At 36.8% G+C, this 23,635-nt stretch overlaps 2 protein-coding genes across 4 annotated transcripts in view; both read left to right on the top strand.

Annotated features, from left to right (window-relative positions):
* LOC131164885 (plastid lipid-associated protein 3, chloroplastic) overlaps positions 1-17,348 on the top strand; it is a 43,152-nt gene extending 25,804 nt beyond the window's left edge. The window contains exon 4 of one of the 3 annotated variants that reach the window (XM_058122415.1): positions 16,813-17,348. The gene's annotated coding sequence lies outside the window, so the exon portion shown is untranslated. Of the gene's footprint in view, positions 1-4,281; positions 4,476-16,812 lie in introns of those variants that run through there. The other 2 variants (XM_058122418.1, XM_058122416.1) reach the window with 2 other exon arrangements.
* On the top strand, positions 14,046-18,706 carry LOC131164886 (probable calcium-binding protein CML18). Its single transcript, XM_058122419.1, has 2 exons — positions 14,046-15,246; positions 16,813-18,706. Exon 1 carries the CDS (start codon positions 14,738-14,740, stop codon positions 15,227-15,229), a length of 492 nt encoding a protein of 163 aa, XP_057978402.1. The 5' UTR covers positions 14,046-14,737; the 3' UTR covers positions 15,230-15,246; positions 16,813-18,706.
* Positions 18,707-23,635: the final 4,929 nt, after the last annotated feature.

Here is a 23,635-nt window from a genome sequence, read left to right as displayed (position 1 = left end):
TTTGGGCCACCTAATCTCAGGGGTCGGTATTTCAGTGGATCCCAACAAGATCGATGTGGTGGTAATTTGGGCCAGACCAAGGAATGTGCAGGAAGTTAGGAGTTTCTTAGGACTGGCAGGTTATTACTATCGTTTTGTTGAGGGGTTTTCGGCTTTGTTAGGACCACTCACACGATTGACTAGGAAAAGTGTCAGATTTGTGTGGGATAAAAATGCGAGCAGAGTTTTGAGGAATTAAAGCAACGGATCGTCACTACACCAGTACTGACGATTTCATCGGGAGGTGATGGTTATGTTATCTACAGTGACGCGTCTTTGAAAGGGTTCGGTTGTGTACTGATGCTATATGGTAGGGTGGTAGCATATGCGTCCAGACAGTTGAAAGAATATGAAAAGAACTATCCTACTCACGATCTGGAATTATCTGCAGTGGTGCACGCACTAAAGATCTGGAGACATTACTTAATATGGTGAGGGTGTGAAATATTTTCGGATCACAAGAGCCTAAAGTATTTCTTCACACAAAAAGAGTTGAACATGCGACAGAAGAGGTGGTTGGAGCTTATTAAGGATTACGACTGTACCATCAGTTACTAATCAAGTAAAGCAAATGTGGTGGCTGATGCTTTGAGCCGTAAATCAGGAGACACAGCATAGCTAGCAGCGATAGTTCAACATCCTATTCAGATGGACTTAGAAAGACTCGATGTGGAGTTAGTGGAAGATGATCCTCAGGCGCTTATTGCCAGTTTGGTTGTACAACCTACACTTTATGAAAGAATTAAAACTGATCAGAATGATGATCCAGAATTGACAGAAGTGATAGCTAGAATACAGGATGGTCAGGGGAAAGAATTCAGCATTTCTAACAATGAAGATTTAAGATTTCGCACCAGATTGTGTATGCCTGCAGATGACAGTATCAGGAGGACGATTCTAGAAGAGGCACACAGATCTCTATACATTGTTCATCTTGATAATATGAAAATATATAGGGATCTGCGGGAATATTTCTGGTGGAGTAGCATGAAAAGGGAAATAGTAGAGTTTGTACAACAGTGTTTGACGTGCCAGCAGGTTAAAGTTGAGCACCAGAGGCCGATTGGTCAATTGCAACCACTTTTCATTCCTGAATGGAAGTGGGATCACGTATACATGAATTTTGTTATGGGGCTACTATCGGCGCCGCATGGTCAAAATGTCATATGGGTAATAATTGATAGGTTGATAAAGACAGTGCACTTTCTGCCTATTAAGATTAGCTACCCTATGAACAAGTTAGTAAAGATTTACATATAGGAGATTGTTCAATCCCATGGAGTGTTGGTATCCATAGTCTCGGACCGTGATCCACGTTTTACATCACGGTTCTGGAGGAGCTTACAGGAGGCATTGGGGACTCAGTTAGCATTCAGCACTTCTTTCCATCCTCAGATTGACGGTCAGACAGAGAAGACCATTCAGGTACTCGAGGATATATTGCGAGCGTGTGTTTTAGATTTTGGGGGTAGTTGGACTCAGTATATGTCATTGGTGGAATTTGCTTACAATAATAGCTATTAGGCAAGCATAGGTATGACTCCTTATGAGGCACTTTATGGTAGGAAGTGTCGTTCCCCTTTATACTGGAGTAAGTTGGGTGAGAGGCCAGTTGTGGGGCTAGAAATAGTACAGCAGGCGTACGATAAAGTTTGACTTATTCAAGACAGGATCAGTGCAGTGTAGAGTCGGCAGAAAAACTACGCGGATACTCGCCCCCGAGAACTGAAATTTGAAGTGGGTGATCATGTATTTTTGAGAATAACTCCACTAAAGGGGATCTTTGAGGTTTGGGAAGAAGGGTAAGTTGAGCCCTAGGTTTATTGACCCATTTGAGATACTTGAGAAGATTGGGTCAGTAGTCTATCGACTAGCTTTACCGTCATCTCTATTTCGAGTGCATGGCGTATTTCATGTTTCTATGTTAAGGAAATACGTCACAGATCCTTTCCATATCATCAGTCATGCGAAACTGGAAGTCAGTAAGGCTTTAGCATATGAAAAAGCTCCAATACAGATCCTAGATAGGAAAGAACAGGAATTGCGCAATAAAAAGATACAGTTGGTAAAAGTCCTATGGAGGAATCACGCAATAGAAGAAGTTTCATGGGAGCTTGAAAGTAAGATTGGATAGAAATATCCCCACCTGTTTAGTGGGTCATAGCAGTGATGTATAATTAAAGTAATAGTAATTTTATTTTGTTTAGCATAGTGGAATTGTAATGTAGTGTATAGGATAGGTAGTATTTCAATTTTGGGAGAATTTTCTTTTATGGTTGTAATCTCGCAGAACTTCCCATGTAACCACGGTATTCCTCCGCCATAAGTGAGGGCAAATAATAAAATAAGTAGACCATTTTCCTTTATTGAATGATGGAGTGTATAGATAAAGATACAGATAGTAAATTTTGAGGACGGAATTTTTATAAGGGGAGGAGAATGTAACGACCCGAAAAAAATAAAATAATAATAATAGTATTTTAATAATAAAGATGGAGGAAAATGGAAACAGGAACAGAAGGAGGTAGTAGACTTCATCGATGAACACGAAGCGTTCGTCGACAACATCGTACTTTTTGAAAATACCCCAATAAATTTATCAAGGTCTCGTCGATGAATACAGGGGATTCGTCGACGATGGTACAGCAGGACCTCGTTGACGAGGGCGAGCATCGTCGATAAGAAAATACCGAGAGGGGTTTTAGGTCATCTAAAATTCATCAACGAGGAAGTAAGGTTTGTCGATGAAATTACTGAAAGACTCGTCGACGAGATGATGTGGCTCATTGACGAAGGCCGCAGTTTTAATAGTGTTTAACTCCGATTTTTACACAGAAATTTCAGCTGAAACTCTCTCTCTCTCTCTCTCTCTCTCTCTCTCTCTCTCTCTCTCTCTCTCTCTCTCTCCTCTATGGCTCCTCCTCCTTCTTTCTTCGATTTCAGCCCCCTCAGTCGCCGGATCGACGATCTGAGGCCACCACGACACTCCTAGCAGAGTTCTCTGCAAGATAACTTTCGAGGGTCGCTGGATCGTCAGTGGAACGAAGTTGGAATTCATCCCAAATCTAGGATAAGACCTTTTATTCAGAATTTAACTTTTGAGCAGTTGTAGGAAATGCTATAAACGTAGAAATAACGATGTTTTGTTATGAGATTATGCTTTTGAGGGTGTTGAGTGGAGAACCCTGCGGGTGTTGGACCCGTTATAATAAGGGATTTTTAGCAAGAAACAGGTAAGGTAAATATGTTATGCTAGGTTATTTGAGTATATTTTCAGTATAGAATTATAAATGTTCCACCAGAGTATTGTTTAAAGTATAGATTTATACAGTTTATCAAATATGATTAATATGTTTTAAAAGTACTGTGTGGCTTGAGAATATAGATATAGTACAGAAATATGTTTTACAATATTTTCTTGTGTTATGTTTTACAGAATATACAGACAGTGGTTATGTTTTATAGTAATTACAGAATACCATGATTATATAATTGATACAAATACAGTTTATAGTACCATGACATATAATTTTACAGTTTATTACAGAAATACAGTTGATATAGATACAATTTTCTATAGCGACATGGTTTATACAGTTATTACAAAATCATGGTAAAATAGATAATGATATATATAGAGATGTATTATATAGTATTAGACCCTGTTAGACCATACAGTTTACAGAGTACGGTACCGTAGCTACATACAGTTTATAGAGTGCAACTACCTATTCAGATAATACGTGGTATAAAGGTTGATCGTATAGATCCCACGAGTGGACATGCTCCCCATTAGATATGGGTTGAGGAGGGCTGATCAGACTGTGGAGTATAGTGATTTATTCTTGGTTGGCCAGGCAGGGTAAATCCCGCCTACTAGCTACACAACCCTGTCATGAGGGGTTAAATCATGACACATAGTTATCCACAGGGAAGTTTACAGTTATTACTATGTTTATACAGTTTTTACAGAAACAGAAAAAAAAAAAAAATATATATATATATATATGTATATTAGCAGTATTTTGAGTAGAAACCTAAGGTACAGAAATGTTAAGCAACTTGTAAAGGATGAAGATTTATATTACCGGTATTGTACTTTACAGATTCAGTGATACATGACTATATAGTGATAGATTTTCATAGTATTGTAACTCATTTGCCATACACTTGCAATAGTATATTTCGTCTTACTGAGCGTTGGCTCATCCCAATTAATTTAACATTTTTCCGGTGACCTAGGTAGGCGAGCAGACCAGGCTCACAGATAAAGGGGCTGCTGTACTGTCCTATCAGTAGATAGTGAGTATGTTTTTGGAGTATTTTTGTATAGCCCCAGCCCAGTTGAGGGTATCTTGGGGAACAGTTGTACAAGTATATTTTGGGAAACAAATTAACACTCTGGTATTGTATATAACTACGTATGGTTATAATTATTTGATTTCTGTTTCTTGCTGCTTAGGTTGATGATTGGGTTCAATCTAGTGTAGTATCAGAGCATGCAAATGTTATAGTATATATAAAACCTATTTAAATAGCAGGTTGTTACAACATACACCTAACCCTCTCCAAAATGGTTCTATTCATACGTTCGGCCAACCCATTTTGTTGAGGTGTGTGCTTTACTGTTCTGTGCCTAGTTATACCCTCTTCTTGAGAGACCTTGTTAAATTCATTAGACAAATACTCCAAACCATTATCAGTTCTCAGTGTCTTTACTTTCTTGCCCAACTAATTTTCAACTAGAGTCTTCCTCTCTTTGAACTTGGAAAAGGTGTCACTCTTATTCTTAAGGAAGTAGATCCACCTTCCTTGAGAAGTCATCAATTAAAGTTAGGAAGTAGTTAGCTCCTCCATGAGACGTTACCCTTGCAGGCCCCCACAAGTCTGAATGAAGTCCAAGGTTTGCTAATTTTTATGATTAGCATTCCCAAAACTAACTCTGGTTGGTTTTCCATAAATGCAATGCTCATAGAAAGGTAACTCAATCAACTTTTCTATGCCCAGCAGCCCTTGTTTTTCCAGTTCTTGGATCCCCCTTTGACTGATATGCCCGAGTCTCATATGCCATAGCTTGACAGCATCATCAATAACATTTTTAACAGGTGATGCTTCTCCAATAATAGTTCTCCCTGTTAGGACCAGAGGAGCCCATGAGTGGGCTTGATATGCATGGGTGAGCACCAACTTGACCCAAAATCTTAAGCCTATTGGGTCTTGGGCCCAACCATGTATACAAATACCTATCATCCACTCAAATTTTCCAATGTGGGACAAACTCACAAGTGGAATTCTCAACAATCTCCCCCTCACTTGTGAGTTCCAATTGCTCCCCCTTGGATAGAAATCGTCTCCCTTCTGGGAGTAAGCCCAATTTTCCAACAGTTGCTCAAGTGGGCCTTACCACTGGCACCTTACGTGCGTCGAATTGCATTCTACGTGCTTTCGAACCAATCCTACCTCTTACATCTTGACCCTATTCGGATCCATCGGTAGCCTAGATGATCCTTATTGGCCTCAGCCACACACTTGGTCTTCCAACTGTTAGCACATCAAGAGAATTAACTTCACGTCTCGACTTTTTACGACGTCGCTCACCCAGAGTTATGAACCATCGGCTCTGATACCACTTGTTAGGACCGGAGGAGTCCATAGGTGGGCTGATACACATGGATGAGCACCAACTTGACCCAAAAGCTTAAGCATATTGGGTCTTGGGCTCAACCATGTATATAAGCACTCATCATCCACTCAAATTTTCCAATGTGGGTACAAACTCACAAGTGGAATTCTCAACACTCCCAATGAGAGTATACAGTCTATTCTTGACCACTCCTTTCATCACAGTTATCGATCCCTTAGCTATCTTCAAAGCCTCAGAATCTGACTTGAAGGTACAACCAGCTTGAGTAAGCATAGTTAGGGAGATAAGATTCCTTTTAAGTTCAGGTATGTGCCTGACTTCTTGGAGCGGCCTATCCACACCATCGAACATCCTTATTCTTACTAACCCGATGCCAAGTACTTTACAGGACTTGTTGTTGCCAAGTAGGACATAACCCCCATCAGTTTCTTTAAAAGTTTCAAACCAGGACTTTGTTGGACACTTATGAAATAAGCATCTTGAGTCTAGTATCTATTCCTTTTTTGAATCAATATCAGACACATTTAATAACTTGACACTGTCATACCCATCCAATACAACTACTGCATCACCTTCATCAATTGGTTTCTTCCCCACATGCTGCTTCTTTTCAGGACAATTTCTCTTAAAATGTCCCTCCTTGTGACAGTTAAAGCACTTTAACCTTTTTCCTTTGGACTTCGACCTCCCTTTGTTGTTCTTGTTCTTGTTTTCACGTTTTTCCGTTCTACCTCTTACATTCAAACCCTCTCCAACTTCATTCTTTAACTCCCCCCTTTTTTTTGTTGCTCTCTAGAATGTAGAATTGATTGGACTTCTTATAAAGTCAAGCTCTCTTTATCATACATCATGGTTTCTTTTAGGTTAGCATAGAAGGTGTCTAAAGAACTCAACAGCAAAATGGCTTGATCCTCATCACTTATTGTTATGTCTATGTTTTCAAGATCCAAGACTATCTTGTGAAACTCAGCAAGATGATCATCCACAAACGTACCTGGAGCCATTTTGAAGGTGTAGAGCTAGGTTTTCTTGTACTGTCAAGTGGCCAAGGACTTTCTCATGTACATGCTTTCAAGCTTGAGCCAAAGTGCTGTTGCTAACTTCTCTTTAGCCACTTCTCTCAGTACTTTATCACCAAGAGAAAGTATGATGACACTGTGAGCCTTTTGCAATATCTCAGCCTTCTCCTTGTCAAATAGAGAATTGGGCATGTTCTTTTCATCAAGAAGTATCCTGAACACCTTGTTGAACCAACAAAGTCCGCATCTTTAGCCTCCACAAACTAAAGTCATTTTTTCCCGTGAACTTCTCTACATCTTATTTGGCTGTCCTCATCGTGATTAAGTTCTGATACCAATTGTTAAAAAATCAGATTTGTTATGTAAAACCAAAATTGATACCAAATTGAAGTAAATCTTGCAGAATTGAATAAACAAAGAAAAGGATTTAACTGTTTGAAATAATTAAAAGAAGAAAACACATATTTACGTGGTTCAGCCAATGTGGCCTACATCCACGATGAGAACCAGACAAAAGAACCTTTATTGAAGAATACAATTAGTTTTGAGATTACAAGCTTATAAGAAATCAATCTTGATGAAGAAAAAAAAAACTGATTTCATTCAATGAATCAAATAACAATACAAAAATGTATACATATACATTCAACTTAACGAATGAAGCTGAATCTGGTAAAAGAAAAATTAACTAACTAACAATAAAAAATACAATTAGTTTTCTTTTTGTTGCTGCTATATGAATAGAATTGTTAAGCTGTTGTTGCTGCACCAGATATACTTCTATTGCTGCTGTTGTTGTTAAACTGAGGCTTGTTTTTTTACTCCCCCTCAAGATGGGTTGATGAAGAACAAATGTTAATTAGTCCCATCTTGGATAACAACTCTGAAAACTATTTAGAACCCAATGCCTTGGTTAATAAATCTATCAATTGACAATGAGTTCTCACATGATTCAGTTTAATTACTTTGGCCAAGACCTTGTCCCTGACAATATGACAATCAACCTCTATATGTTTGGTCCTTTCATGAAAAATTGGATTGGATCCTATATGCAAAGCTGATTGACTATCACAAAACAATACTGCTTCTCTATCATGTCTAATCTGCAAATCCTTTAGCAAATAAAGAATCCACATAATTTCACAAGTTGCTACAGCCATAGCTCTATACTCTGCCTCAGCTGAAGATCTTGACACAGTAGCTTGTTTCTTTGATTTCCAAGAAATCAATGAATCACCAAGAAATATACAAAATCCTGTAACAGATCGTCTTGTGTCTGAGCATGATGCCCAATCTGCATCATTGAATCCTTTGACAAGTAGTTCTGATTTTGCAGAAAAAGATACCCCTTTCCCTAGTTCATTTTTTATATAATGAAGTACCTTAAGAGCAGCTGCATAATGAGGATTTCTAGGTTGTGCCATGAACTGACTGAGCTTGTGAACAGCAAATGTGATGTTAGGCCTAGTAATAGTTAAGTATAACAATCTGCCAACCAATCTTCTATATTGACTTGGATCATTTAGCACATCACCTTCATGTTTGCTAAGTTTTAAAGTAGGATCCATAGGAACTTTGACAGGTTTGCATCCTAGTAAGTCAGCATCTTCCAAAATTTCTAGAGCATACTTTCTTTGATACAAGAAAATTCCCTTAGTTGTTCTTGCTACCTCCAAACCAAGAAAATACCGCAAACTCCCTAAATCTTTCAACTTGAACTTCTGATCTAACAATATTTTAAAATCTTCAACTCCCTTTTGATCATTGCTTGCTATGAGATCATCATCAACATACACTAGCAACACAATAAATGAATCTCCTTGTTGCCTAGTGAATAAAGAATAATCAACCTTGGATTGAACAAAGCTAGGATCTATTAAGGCATTTGAGAACTTAGAAAACCACATTCTAGAAGCCTGTTTAAGCCCATAGAGTGATTTATTGAGCTTACAAACCAAGTGAGTCTGCTGCTCCCCCTGGCTGTGAACAATCTGATATTGCTCCCCCTTGCTGTGAAAACCTGGTGGAAAAGACATGTAAACTTCTTCATTCAAATCTCCATGAAGAAATGCATTATTGACATCAAGTTGGCCGAGAAACCAGCCTTTCACAGCAGCCACAACAAGTATAGTTTTGACAGAGACCATCTTAGCAACTGGTGAGAAAGTGTCAATATAATCGAGTCCTTCCTTTTGGGTAAAACCTTTAGCAACCAGCCTGGCTTTATACCTCTCAACTGAACCATCTGAATTGTATTTCATTTTCTATACCCATTTACAACCAGTGGGCTTTTTACCGGGTGGCAAGGAAGTTATGGTCCAAGTATTATTAGCTTCCAAAGCTGAAATCTCAGCATCCATGGCAGCCTGCCACTTAGGATTACCAGCAGCTTGATGATAAAAAATGGGTTCAGAAATGGAAGAAATGGCACAATAAAAAAATTTATATGAAGGATACAGATTACTGTAAGACAAATAAGATTGAATGGAATGAGAAGTACTTGAATCATGTAAGGAAAATTTTGAAGTAGGAGCTAATTTTACTTGATTACAATGATAAGCCTCAAGATAAGATGGTGGTTTAGTATGCTTGGTAGATCTTCTAAGAACAATAGGCTAGTTAGATGTATTAGAAATACCATGTGTATCAGGAGAATCATGAGTATTGTCATCAAGGTCTCGATGAATGTGAACAATGGTTTCATTAGAAGGAGATAAAAGAGGAGAAGAGATAAGTGGAGACTCAGAGTACAGAATAGAAGGAAAAATAGGTAGAGGAATGAGATTGTCACGTGTAAAATAATTATTTGAAGCAAAAAAAAAAAATTTTTCACTCATGAGAAACAACATCTCTAGATAAAAAGAATGTATGAGAATCAAGATCAAAGAGTTTATAACCCTTGACATTGAAGGGATATCCTAGAAAAACACACCTTCTGGCTCTAGGGGTAAATTTATGTTTATGAGAACTGAGATTGGTAGCATAACACAAACAACCAAAAATCCTAAGATGTGAATAAGACGGAGGTTTGTGAAATAGAAGTTCAAAAGGTGTTTTATGATTTAGAAAAGGAGATGGAAGTCTATTTATTAAATAGACTACAGTGAAGACACAATCACCCAAAAAAGATAGAGGAACATTTGACTGAATTTGTAATGCTCTAGCAGTAGCAAGTATGTGTTGATGCTTTCTTTCTACAACTAAATTTTGTTGCGGGGTGTAAGCACAACTCGATTGATGAATAATTCCTTTGGATTTGTAGAAATTATTAAAACAAAATTCTGAGGCATTGATTAGTACATAATATTGCATATTTATAAACATTTATACGCTATCTTAGTGCACAGAAATAAGTAAATCATCTACATAATATGCATATAGAACTTATTGTGTAATTTTTTTGATTTGTAGGTAAATTGCAATAAATAATTGATTAGCCCTCGGGTGGAGTATGGATTGGCTGCAAAGACTTTAAGGATTAAAAGTACTAATTTGTGAAGTGAGGGAGGATGTTTGGAAGAATTGAATAACATCCAATAGTGCTTTAATCGGGTCAATTGAAGTAATGTAGCAGTTTTGCGTAGTTTTGGTAAATCGGTCATAACTTTTGACTCGGTTGTCCAATTTATGCAAACTTGGTCGCATTTCAAAGAAGACTTCAAGCCCTACAAATTTGCATTTCACAAGAAAGTCCAAATTACAATGTTTAGTTGTCCAAACTTGAGTTAGAAGAAAGGTGACGAGATTAAACAATAAATTTCAACAACACAAGGAGTGCAACTAGCATTTTGGTAGGTGAAGGTGTTTTTGGTAGGTGAAGGTGTTTGTGGTAGGTATAGGAGTATAACTAATAAATTGTGTTAGGTTTTGGAGTGGAAGTAGTAGTTTTTCAACCTATAAATAAGAGGCTTGTGTTAGCCTTAGGGGAGCTACCTCATTCTCTTGTATTCTCTCTCTCATTTCCTTGTAAACATTCGGAAGTTTTTAATTTAAGTATTTCTTCTTTTCATTCTAATGGCCAACTAAATTTTAAGTTAGGCTAAGGGTGGAGTCCTACATCCTATTATTGGTAATTCTCATCTCAATCTTCAAGTATTTTATGTTTAAGATTGGTTAATGTTCAATGATCTTTTTCTAAAAATTTTTGGTTTTGTAAACTTCTTGATTGATTGTAGACAAGTTAAATCTTGATACAACTAATGCTTTTTGTTCTTACATTCTAAAAGTTTGCTAAAATATTTTCATTTGACATTATTCAACAATTTTTGTCAAACCTATGCATTTCAAGCGAAATATTTTTCGATCAAGTTCAATAGGTATATTGATGTTGGTTGAGTTATAAAGATGAGATTTGATTGCCAATGATGAGATTAGGATGAAATCTAAAGCCTAACCCTTTAATTAAATTGTTATAATCAAGTGACAGTTGTATTCATTAAAATCAATCCCCACACCTCTCACTCTGAATTAATTTGTGACGTATGAACTCTTAAACTTACCAATTGAATCCCTGTGGAAATGACCTTGGGACTCCAAGATTTACTATGCTTGACAATGGAATTTTCCTACGCTTGGGAATTGGACAATGATGAACAAAATAAAATGACAAGCAGGCATTATCTGATCTGATGGATTTGATCTTAGTACCAAATTGAGTGAGAATCATGTTATAGAAAGATTCAATAAGGGATCTAACTTCAGATTTATTTTTTAGTAAGAAAACCTAAGTTGCTCTAGAAGCATCATCAACAATAGTGAGAAAATATCTATGACCATTAGAGGTTGAAACTGAAAAAGGACCCCAAACATCCGTATGAACAAGATCAAAAGGATAAGCACATTTATTATTATTGAAAGGAAAAGGAATTCTCTTCTGTTTTGCCAAAGGACAAACAGTACAAGTTTTATTACAACAATCCTTAAGAAAAGGCAGAACACTGCTCAAAGAATGAACTTTACATCAGAAGGATGTCCAAGTCTTGAATGCCAAAGGGAAATTACATTTGAAGAAAGAGAAGAAGAACAAGTAGTAGAGAATGCCTTAAGATTCTGCTTAGAAAAAAATGCATTGGCTTGAGAAAGACTCGAGGCTTGTAATAAGTACAAACCATCATGCATTTTGCCCATTCCAATCGTGTTCCAACATGTAAGGTCCTGTAGAAAACAGAATAGTGATAGTAAAACAAAACATATAGGTTGAGATTTGGTTAATGCACTAACTGATAAAAGATTAAAATCAAAAGAAGGTACACAAAGAACATTATGAAGAATTATGTGGGAAGAAAGTTGAATGTTGCCAATGTGTGTAACAACAGCTGCTTCTCCATTAGGCATCTTCACCGTAGTATGTGAGACCTCAGTATAAGAAGTTAACAATTGAATGGAACACACTATATGATCACTTGCACCAGTATCAATAACCCATGTATGAAGATCATATGTTTTTCTGTTAACAGCTTTAGCAGAAAAAACAGAATGCTTGCAATTACCTGCAACAACATTTGATGGACAAGTCACAGCATTAGCAGCATGAAGTTCTAGATCTTTAGGCAATTGTGAAGTAGAACAAGAACCAATTAATGTCAAAAGTTGTTGATATTGATCATGAGTGAAAGCTGGAGCTTGAGAAATAGATTGTGATGAAGTAGAATCAGTAAATCCAACATAATTATTCTTTTGAATGAGATCAATATTAGATGAAACTTGATGAGCAGTGGCATATCTATTGTTCTTGAACTTGAAACTTGGTGGAAAACCATGCAGCTTATAGCATTTGTCGATGGTATGACCTAATTTTCCACAGTGAGTGCATAAGGGTCTTTGTTTGCCTTTAAAATTGATTCTGGAATTCTTGGTTGCCGGAGCAATGGATTCAACTCTAACAACATTATGCACAGACCTATGCATTTCTTCTTGAATGAACAAAGAATGCACCTTATTGACAGAAGGCAAAGGATCCATTAATAAAATTTGAGTTCTTACTTGAGAGAAAACATCATTCACTCCCATGAGAAATTTCATAGTGGACTCCTTAGCTTGAAGATTCTGTAAGTTTTGATTAATCCCACACACGCACTGACCACAAGTTCACTGAGGAAATGGATTCAAATTCTGTAATTGATCCCACAAAATCTTGAGCTGAGTGAAATAATTAGTGAGTCACAGCTCTCCCTGATGAATCTCAGCAATTTGCTTCTGAATATTGAAAATCTTGGTCCCATTTCCTTGACCGAAAGTGTCTCGAAGATCAGTCAAGATTTCTAAAGCAGTATTTCTACAGATAATACTACCTTGAAGCTTTGGTGAAACAGAATTAATGATCCATGTACCTACCATATTATCAACACGAATCCATGCTTAAATAGCATTTGGAGAATCACCAATGGTGAAGAAATGGTTAAAGATCCATCAATAAATCCTAACTTGTTTTTGGCAATTAGAGATTTCCTCACTGATCTTGCCTAGGTAGGATAATTTTCTCCCCCAATCGATGGTTGAGAAGTGAGAATTGCTCCAGGATGCAAGAATAGAAGATCACCAATGTTATAAGAATCTTGTAAAGAAGATGAAGTCTCTATGTTGAAAGTATTAGCTGCTGTTTCCACCATTGAAGAAGCTTGTAGAACACAGTAACTGAAAAGGAAAAAAAAAATCGAAGAAGATAACAATGGAGAACTTTGCTTTGATACCATATAAGAAATTAATCTTGATGAAGAAAAAAATACTGATTTCATTCAATGAATCAAATAACAATACAAAAATGTATATATATATGCATTCAGCTTAACGAATGAAATTGAATCTGGTAAAAGAAAAATTAACTAACTAACAATAAAAAATACAATCAGTTTTCTTTTTGTTGCTGCTATACGAATAGAATTGTTAGGCTGCTGCTGCTGCACCAAATATACTTCTATTGCTGCTGCTGTTGTTAAACTGAGGCTGATTTTTCATAAAGCTTACCACCTCACATCACAACTTCTCTCAGTTTTAAGAAGAAATTTTTCTTTTGCTTTCAATCTCTTTCTCTAATCTATCTATTGTTAGGAATAATTCATCACCATAATGGATTTTAACAAACAACTAAGGTTATATACAACACATATCTCCTAACCAACCTAAGAAATGTAACAAAAATGTGCCACCAAACTTGCAACTAACCTTATCCTCCTTTTGTTCAGCCATGTTTGTGTTAAAATGATTGAGACTTATCATTACTTTAATTGTATATAATTCCAAAGTTGTATCATTAATTAACGAGAATAACGCGTCTTCAGCATCCACGTGACACGTGTCGTCTCAATTTTCCTGGAAGGATGGGAGCAGAAGCCTAAAAACAGTTTGACAGAGTCGGCCAGTCCCGGGCGACTCTAGCAAGGAAGACGTGCTTTTGTCCACGGAACTCCCGCCTATTTTCCCGCTTGAAAGTTTTCTCGAGAAAATTTCAAGCTTACAGCCTCTTCCAATTTTATAACAACGTCATGATGATCGTCATGGTCACCAACTCTTTCTTCGTTTTCTCTACGTAGTTGACAACTCGCCATCATTTATTATATGTAATAAATTGTCATTATTTTTGTTTTAAATGGCCTAATCAATTCAAGATCAGCTATCCAAGAGAGAGAATTTCTGCACTACGTGTTCTTCATCTGCGGACAAATAAAAATCTGTGTCCATTCCCCCTCCTTGATTTGATGTTCCCTCGTATGTCCGTGAGCCGCCGGCAAATCAGGATCACAGTTGGGGGATCAAAGAAAGAGAACACAATCTGAGTTCTACAGATCCGTCAGAAGGGAAGAAAAAAAGAACTCTAGTTCGATGTTCGAAGACGAATTGCGTTCTATCGATCCTTCTTTTTCGTGATCGGCATGTTCTTGAATCGGTTGTGCTAGGAGTGGAAAGAATTGATCGAGAGAGGAAGAAGGGATGTGTTCTGATTGATTTGCAAACATAGGGTTTTAATTGAGGCAAATTATAGATTTCGAATTGGATCAATTCATTTGAGAGTGAGAGAGGAATAGAAGTAGCTGATCACATGAGTGGCAAAGAACCGGTAAAATTAGACGACGAGCAACTGGCCGAACTCCGGGAGATATTCCGATCATTCGATCGGAACAACGACGGGAGCCTCACGCAATTGGAGCTCGGATCGCTCCTGCGATCGCTGGGGCTGAAGCCGAGTGCGGAACAGCTCGAAGCTCTAATTCAGAAGGCCGACAAGAACAGCAACGGCATCGTCGAGTTCTCCGAGTTTGTGGCACTGGTGGCACCGGAGCTGCTCCCGGCGAAGTCCCCCTACACTGAGGAGCAGCTGCAGAAGCTGTTCCAGATGTTCGACCGCGACGGCAACGGATACATCACGGCGGCGGAGCTGGCGCACTCCATGGCGAAGCTCGGCCACGCCCTCACGGCGGAGGAGCTGACGGGGATGATAAGAGAGGCGGACACCGACGGTGATGGCCGGATCAACTTCCAAGAGTTCTCGCAGGCCATCACCTCCGCCGCCTTCGACAATTCATGGGCTTGAATTTTCATTGTGTTCTGGTATGTGTGCATGTCTGATCTCCTGGCTCCTCTTATAAATATATATATATATATATATATATATATATATATATATATATATATATATATATATATAACAAATCCAGGAATAAATGCTTAAATATATTTTAGTTCTTAATGATATTCAAACAGGAGAGAAAGGAAACTGAAAAAGTAATTTTTTTCTTATGGAAAAATCCTTGATCGGTTTTAATCCATTAATTATGCACTTGAATTATTTTAAATTGTTCACGCTTATTTTAGATTGGGTGATTTTCTTTCTTTCAAAATCACTCTTTTGGTTGTATTTTATAAAATAAACAAAGAGGGTGAAAAAAATTAATGGAAAACTAAATTCTTTTATTGTGTATTTTGAAGTATTAAATTTCAAGTTAAGATTTGAAACTGTGTAGACATACACAAAACATAATATAAAATTATTCTAAATTTCTTCTAAATTTCATAAACCTTTGTTTCCGAACACTTTTATAGTAGTCTTTGTCATATTTTAAAAAATTAGAGAGATTTGGAAACCAAAGAGATTTAACTATATGTTGTGCATTTTTAAAATACAGAAAAAAAAAAAAAAAACACACCATCGTAGTTAAAAAAAAGAAGGTAAATTTAACAAAATAGTATTGAATTCTTTCTTTTCTTTTCAATTATTCAAACAACATAGAAAAAAAAAAAAAAAAGAAGCTCTTTTCTTTTCTTTCGTTTGTTCCAGATTGTTAGTTTTATTTGTTTAGAAAAATACGATTATGATTTTAAAAATAATTTTCTTTGATGCTTTTAAAGTTATTTTTCTTCCATTTAACTTTATTATGCTTTTTCAAAATACCAAAAGCTATATCCATCAACACTTTTTTAAAACTATATACTGAAGAAAAATTAATAGTTATATTGTTCAAATGAGTAAGAAATGAAATTAAAAAGGGCATTTACTTGTTTTAATACAATATTTACGGTCTAATTTAGTTATAAGGTTATCTTGATGGATGCACATGGAGTCGTTGGCATGGTGCCAACATCCATTTTGCTAGGTCCAACTCCCTTACTTCCTTCTTGTTAGGATCAGAGAAGTCCATAGGGAGGCTTGATACATATGAGTGAACACTAACTTGATCCAAAAGTTTAAACCTATTGGGTCTTGAACCCAACCATATAAAAGCTCCCATCATTCATTCTAATTTTCCAATGTGAGATAAGCTCACAAATGGAATTCTCAACACTTCTTCCTATTTTCTTACTTATCTCAGAATTTTGTTGTCCAAGTATGAGACACATGATGGACAAGCCTCCTTTATCGAGGAGAACCCATCTATCACCTGTCTCCGGCACCCCTTTATGATTTCACCCAATTTATGTAAGGAGCTTTAATCATGGCGAATGAATCAATAATTTCTTGCATAATTCATACCCGAGAAAATTTTTATATCATCAACGACAACTATGAGAAGGTGAAAAAAGAAAAGAGAGAACTCCATGTAGACAAATTAAGAGTAGGACATTGATGAGGAAAAAAGAAATGTACTCAAATGCAAATTTGGTTTTGCTCTTTGGCAGGATGGACAGGGTTTCAGAATGGAGATTTCAAGCAGACAGGGTGCAGTTCTAACGGTAACAAGATATGCCCATGTCGTATGTGATGTGATGCAGGAAGCCATCCTCTTGAGTTGTTGTGCAAAGATCAGCTAGGTGAGATGTTTCTACCATGGCTGCAGCCACCATTTGCTTGATTTTTGGGATTTTCCATTCATTTGGGGATAAATCGTTCTCTATGATCCTTGGTTAGGGTAAGACGCCATTCTCAATTTTGTTAATTTTTCACATTTTCTCGTGAGTTAATTGTAATTTTTTTTTATTTTTCTTATTTTATTTCTTTTTAAGACTGATCATATCCATGCTTCTAATGCTAGCTAGGTTTATCAATTTTAAAGATTGTTATGTATTTTTCAATATTTGGATCTTGTGTTTTTCTTCAAATTTACTTGATAGTTTAGTTAAGATTGTTTGTAATCACTTATAAAAATGTGTTTTTTTTTAAAGTAATAGTCAGTGCTTAGTAATAAAAAAAAAAAATTTAACTTTTTGGTTACATATTTCTATATTTGCATTAATATCCTTTGTGAATATTTTCATATCATTTCCCGAAATGTTATATTAAGAAATCAACTAATCATTATTTACCCTTTGTGAATATTTTCATATCATTTCCCGAAATGATACATTAAGAAATCAACTAATCATTATTTAAAGTCTTGAAATCCAAAAGAGCTACCGTTCTCTCTCTCTCTCTCTCTCTCTCTCTCTCTCTCTCTCCAATTGGGTTATCCGAAGCTTATATGACAATTTCAACAGTAGCATTATTGTTAGAATCAACTTTAACTAGGTGGCATGCCCCATATATCTGGATGCAAAACGGATTCCGTTTAAAATGGGTTCAAGTTTATGCAAGTCAATTGGTTTATAAACGGTCAATTCGTGAGCTGTTCGTTTATACGCGGGTTTGGATCGGGTCATTCGACGTGTGACCCGTTTTGCCACCCTATCAGTTCGGTTCTAATTTCAAGGCCCAAGGGTTTCGCTGCTAAAATGGGTTTTGTCGTTCAAATTACGGAGGTTTAACTTTTCAACTGTGGGTTCGGACCGTTCGATTCCGACAACTCTGTATTTGCACGCGTGACCAAGGAGGATGGCCGTCACGACCATGGCAGCAAACTTGGTTGTACCATTGTATGACATATATATACAGAGAGAGGCAGAGAGATGGAGACAGGGATCGAGGAAGAAGAAGTTCAATAATTTCGCGAAGCTTGTGGCGTTAATGGGGAATTCGCCGATGGAGAAACCCGCCGGCGGCAAATCGAAGAACGCCATCATGAATTAACATTTTCGGCACCTGCTCTAGTCTGTTTTCTTCTTCTTCGTCTTCTTCCTTCGCTCGCTCTCCGTCTCTGATCACCATCGAATCTCAAATTTGAATAGAGACAAGGGAGACAGAAACCTTTCATTCGGAATCAACACCGGTGGAGCCATGGAGGTGTTAATCGAATAATGGAGAGCACGGACTCGTCAACGGGGTCGCAGCAGCCGCAGCTCCCATCGAGATTTCGATTCCACCCCACCGACGAAGAGCTCGTCGTTCACTACCTCAAGAATAAGGCCTCCTCCGCGGTCGATCTCTAGAAGCTCAATCCCTGGGATGAAAGGTTGATCTGAACCATTCGTGCGTAGGGTACGTTGTTGATCTGAACGTGCTTGAGTGGACTTGTGCATCACGTTCAGAGGCTATTGATGACTTGACTATTTCATATCTTCAAAGAGTGCCTAGGTACAGGAAAGCCATGTTCTTAGACCGGCTTTACCTAATTTGCCCACTGAATTGGACTTGACTATTACATAGGAATTTTAAAAAAAAAAAATTAAAATAAATAAATTATATGTTTTAAATGGATAATTCGAACGGCCATTTATTAGTTTGAATTTATATGATTGTGACCCATTCAACTTTAATCTAAGCTTGTGGTTAGACAGTACTTACATTATAGTGGGAATATATATGAATAAAAGATCCATATCTATGTATTAGTATACATACAAGCTCAAATATTTTAATATTGGTATCGAATAATTAAATTAATTAAAAAGTCATATAAACAGATGTTCTCAGACAGAAGGTTGAATTGGCAATGAGGATCCACTGGAGTCCTAATGCTAACTTATCCTAATCTGCCTATCAAATCCATGATACAAAATCAGCTGCTATATAGTTTGGAGATTTTTATAAAAATATTTTTTATTTTAAAAACACAATCATGCGATGGTGCAGTAAATACATATAGAATTGTATTAAAGCATCATTGACTTTTTAAAAGCCTCGATTAAAAGCTTGACTGACTTTAGAAAAGTTGATTATTATGAGACCCAGTTAGTCCAACCATGTCCATTGTCACCTAAGACCAACTTTTTAAATGTCAGTTTTGTAGCAAATTTCACCGTCGCCCCTTCCTCCAACTCCATGCATTTTATATAATGAACTAAGTTTTCATTAGCCTGAGGCAACCCAACCATCGATGGTGTGCGTCCTTAATACTTGCTCAATTTGAACGTCAGTTGAATGCTTTCAAAATAAACATGTTTCATGCAGTACATATAAGTGAGAAATCAACCTTCACAAATTACATTGAGATACATGCTTTAGTATCTTGCTAGTAGCAATCGGGTGAACCGAGTTGGGTTTGACCTTGATGTAAGTCATTCACTTTTGCAAATTTCCAAAGAATAGTCGGCAACCATTTCCTTCGCATGTTATATACCATTTTTTGGTCATGAATAAAATCTTCCTAAGTGGAATGACCGTGTTTTCTTGTTGCTTACACAGTGTGATAGTTGTCATATAGACAGTCAAACATCTCGTCTATCTACAGAATAGCAAGGGAGTCCTTGCAACTTTCTTGCTAGCAGCAATAGGATTGAAGAACATCTACCTAGGTGTTTGATAAAAAATCAAACACCTTTTAAGGGATGCATGGTGTGCATTTAGATGAGTAGATGGTGGATCTGTTGTGAATGGACTTGTTATGTCAACTCTCATAAAAAGTACAAGGATAGCTAGCGATAGCAAACAAAATTGTAGAAATCGTGGAATAAAGGAGAAAAGAGGAAGTTGAAAGACATAAATTAGAAGACGTGAGGAGAGATAAAGAGGGAAGAGACTAAAGGGAGAGCAAGTGAGAAAGAAAGAGATAAAGAGATAAGAGGGACAAAAGGCTCTGGGGCCTATTTAGCATTGGTTTATTGCATGATGTTTGTTGAGTTAAGTTGGAGATCCTCTTATAATAATTATTACATGTATTTATACCCTTCTAGGGTCAAAACTACATTAATTTTATGATTACAAGTATAAATTTAAAATAACAAATTCTAATAACAAAGGAAGTTTATAAAACATTTAAAACTTAACCATTAATTGGGATCATTTTATAATGTTAAAGGTCTAATTTTTTATAGTTGACATGTTTTCCCATTGTTTAGTTGCCTTGTCACTTAATGATAGGGACTTTCATCTGCTGACTTAAGTGACCATCATCCCCTGATAACTTATGTGACTATTGTCACCTGATGACTCCATGTTTTCTGTTGCTTGTATGATAACCATTTTGTTCCTTAGGCAATTTGTGCCACTCTTGTAGTGTTTGACTTATGTTTTTTCTTGACAATTCTCCAATACTTACTCGCTTGGGTGACTATGCGACACATGATTTATCTTCCCTAGGCAACCTTTTTTCTTTGAGGTGACTATTTTAGCTAAACGATCACCATCACATCTTTAGGAGTTGCACAAGGATGACACAATTAATGCCCCCTATGACTGCTCTATTTAGTTACTTATAATGCTTACAATAAGAAGTCATAAATCATGAAGTTTTAACTAATAAAAAAGGTCATACCTTTCTTTTCTTAGGCAATCCATGCATGGAAAATTCTACTTTTTTTTTCTTGTGTTGTCCATGACAAATCATGCATTTGAGGAGTACATTAATTGTGTCATTAGCCAAAAAGGTGATATTCGTGGCTCATAATCATGATCCTCTACTTAATTTCTATAACAACTAGGTGATTTTCAAGATGCGATCTTTGTCAAATGATTGCTTACTCAACCACTATCGCTTAGTTGCCAAAATGGTTATGTAGGAACCCAAACCTACAAAAGAAAAGAAAAATAAATAAAAAGAAGAGGAAAGAAAGAAATGGGTTTGGTATAGGCCAAACTATCAATGGTTTCAAAGAACTTAGAAACACAGTCGACAATTTTGGAAATCTCAAGAAAATCGTCGACGGTTTCAACTACCGAGAGGTTTTTGAGAAAAAAAAATTGGTTTGGTAAGTGGCCAAATCGTCTACGGTTTCAGAAAACCAACTGTCGACGATTTCTTTCCTCCGAACCAACTTACCTATAAATAGGTGTAAGCTCATTTTTTTAGAAAAATATTTTTTTTCTCTCTCTCTCTCTCTCTCCTAGGGTTTGGATTTCTCTCTCTCTAAAACTCTCCCGGGTCTCCATTGTGCTCTCCAATCCTCCTTCCTTCCTCTCGACTTGCCGATTTCTCTTTTCTCGACGAGTTTGGGGAAAATCTAAGTTCGTTCCAGGGAACGTGATAGGCATATTTTCAAGATCAGGTAAGGGGATTAGATTATGTTAGTTATTTTTGAAGTATGAACCGATTAAATTGAAATATATGATTACAGGAACAAGATGTACGTTTTCTAAATGAATCAGGCTTATGAAAATGATAGTTTTGATTGTTCATCTCTTTTTTCTAGTAAAACATATAGTTTGAGTTAAATTATACCATAGAGATTACCATACCCTTGTTTTTAGCAAATCTTATGTTCCCTGGGCAGTCTATTATATTATAATTTATCAGTAAAAAATTGTGTAGCATGGGAATGATTAAAATGGCATAAATGAATGGAATGAGTAATATAGTTATGATTCAGTTGATATGACAGCTATATGCCGAGTTATGATATGATGGTTATACATTGAGTTATGATATGCTGGTTTTATAGCGAGATAGAATATGAGAGATATTTTACAGAATTATGAACAACTCATGTTTTATATAGATTTATGAAAGTGAATTCATGATTACATTTTTTATCATGTAAATTACCATATATGCTTTAAGAACCCTGAGGAATCAGATATTATGATGAGCACAATACCGTAACTATAGAATTTGGCAGGGAGTGCAATCACACTAGTATGATAGTGTGCTGATGGATAGTCGATTTGTCGCCTGGGTACAATACTACTCCCGCTGATGTTTCGGGAGACCCCTCCCAATGAGGTTCCAGGTGACCCTCCCAATGGGCATTCCGAGTATAGGGTAGGCACAACTGTACTTACAACCTACTTTGACTTAGCTATGGTCGGCCGTCTATATGCTAAGTCCAGTCTTCGGACCGCACAACCCGTCATAGGGGGAAGCATGTCGATGGGAAAACATGATGATGTTACTTCTGCAATTTAAGTTGTCTCTTTCTATGTATATATAGGCAAATTTACTAAAGAGAGGCTATATTGAGTCGATGGTATGTTCTATAGAAATTATGTATTTTCAATTACACAGGTCAATACAGTTATAAAATGTCATTTCATGTACAGTTAAATAATGGAAGTATTATGTTCACTTGAAAACTCATGTTAGCCACACACTAATAATAATCTAATCCGTCTTACTAAGAAGTGTATTATTCAAATATTCATCTCATTTTTCAAGTCCTATAAGGTACCGACCCTAGCGTACTACGGGGCTGGGATTAGACTATTGGTAGTGGTTGTCAGAGCTGGTGAGACACCAAATATCATGGTTTTTTATTTTGGGTTGTAATATAATGACAGGGAGTTTCATATGTGTAATTGGGACTGTTAGAACTTTGGTAATGTGTTTTGAGATGGTTTTTCTTCCGCGGTATGTTTTATATTTAGTAATGAAAGGAACACCCGTGATTTTCTTTTTAGGGCGGGTTGTAGTATTTATGGTATTGGAGATTATTACAAGAAATAATTTATGTGGACGAAATAGCCCTTCGGGCCCCAATTTCGGGCTTGGGGCACCACAGAGTGGTATCAAAGGGGTAAAATTTTTGAGGTGTTACAATGTGGTATCAGAGCTTAGGTTGCTAGGTTTTGCAAACTTTGTCAAATGATCTTACCAGAGTATAGGTTAGAGTTAGGATGCGAATAGGAATTTTGAGTTTTGGTTCCGTAGCCTGAAGGCAAAATTTCCTTGACAGACTTTTGTGTTTTTCCTGAAACGACGGTTTCAAAAAAACCACAGCAATCCATCAATGGTTTTGTTTTCAAGAGGAGAGACTAAAACTTGAAAACTAGAATAGGAATATTAAGTTGGAAGAGTATGTGGTAATTTAGGGGTTATGATTTAGGCCTAGTACTTGAAATTATTAAGACGGTTTGCGTAAAATAAGGCTCTCGAGATTTTCATCTCAGGTTTTCCATCAACAGTTTCGGGGGTCTTAGTAAAACCGTCGATGATTTTATGTCTGTGTGGTGTGTTCGGGGTTTATATTGAGAGCTAAGAAATTAAATGGGTCTTTTAGTGTTATAATTGCACCTGACATGTAAAGATATTAAAATTTTAAATTCATTTCGGTTATATCTTCTGGATGGACCCTAGGGACAATAATGTTAATGCCGGAGGAAGTAGTAGTGAGGGGGCTGCACACGAGGATGGCAGCGATTCTACATTGGCGCTTCAGGGTTTCACCCAGCAATTTATGGCCAAGGTCATGCGGAGTTCTAGCGGGAAGGATCGTCCCACCACTGAGCTGGGATGTACCATCGAGCAGTTCAACTGCA

The sequence above is a fragment of the Malania oleifera genome, chromosome 9 (genome assembly GCF_029873635.1).
Source record: "Malania oleifera isolate guangnan ecotype guangnan chromosome 9, ASM2987363v1, whole genome shotgun sequence".
In the NCBI taxonomy this organism is placed as follows: Eukaryota; Viridiplantae; Streptophyta; class Magnoliopsida; order Santalales; family Ximeniaceae; genus Malania; species Malania oleifera.
Note: the sequence above shows the minus strand (reverse complement) of the source record. Positions and strands in the feature narration are given on the sequence as shown.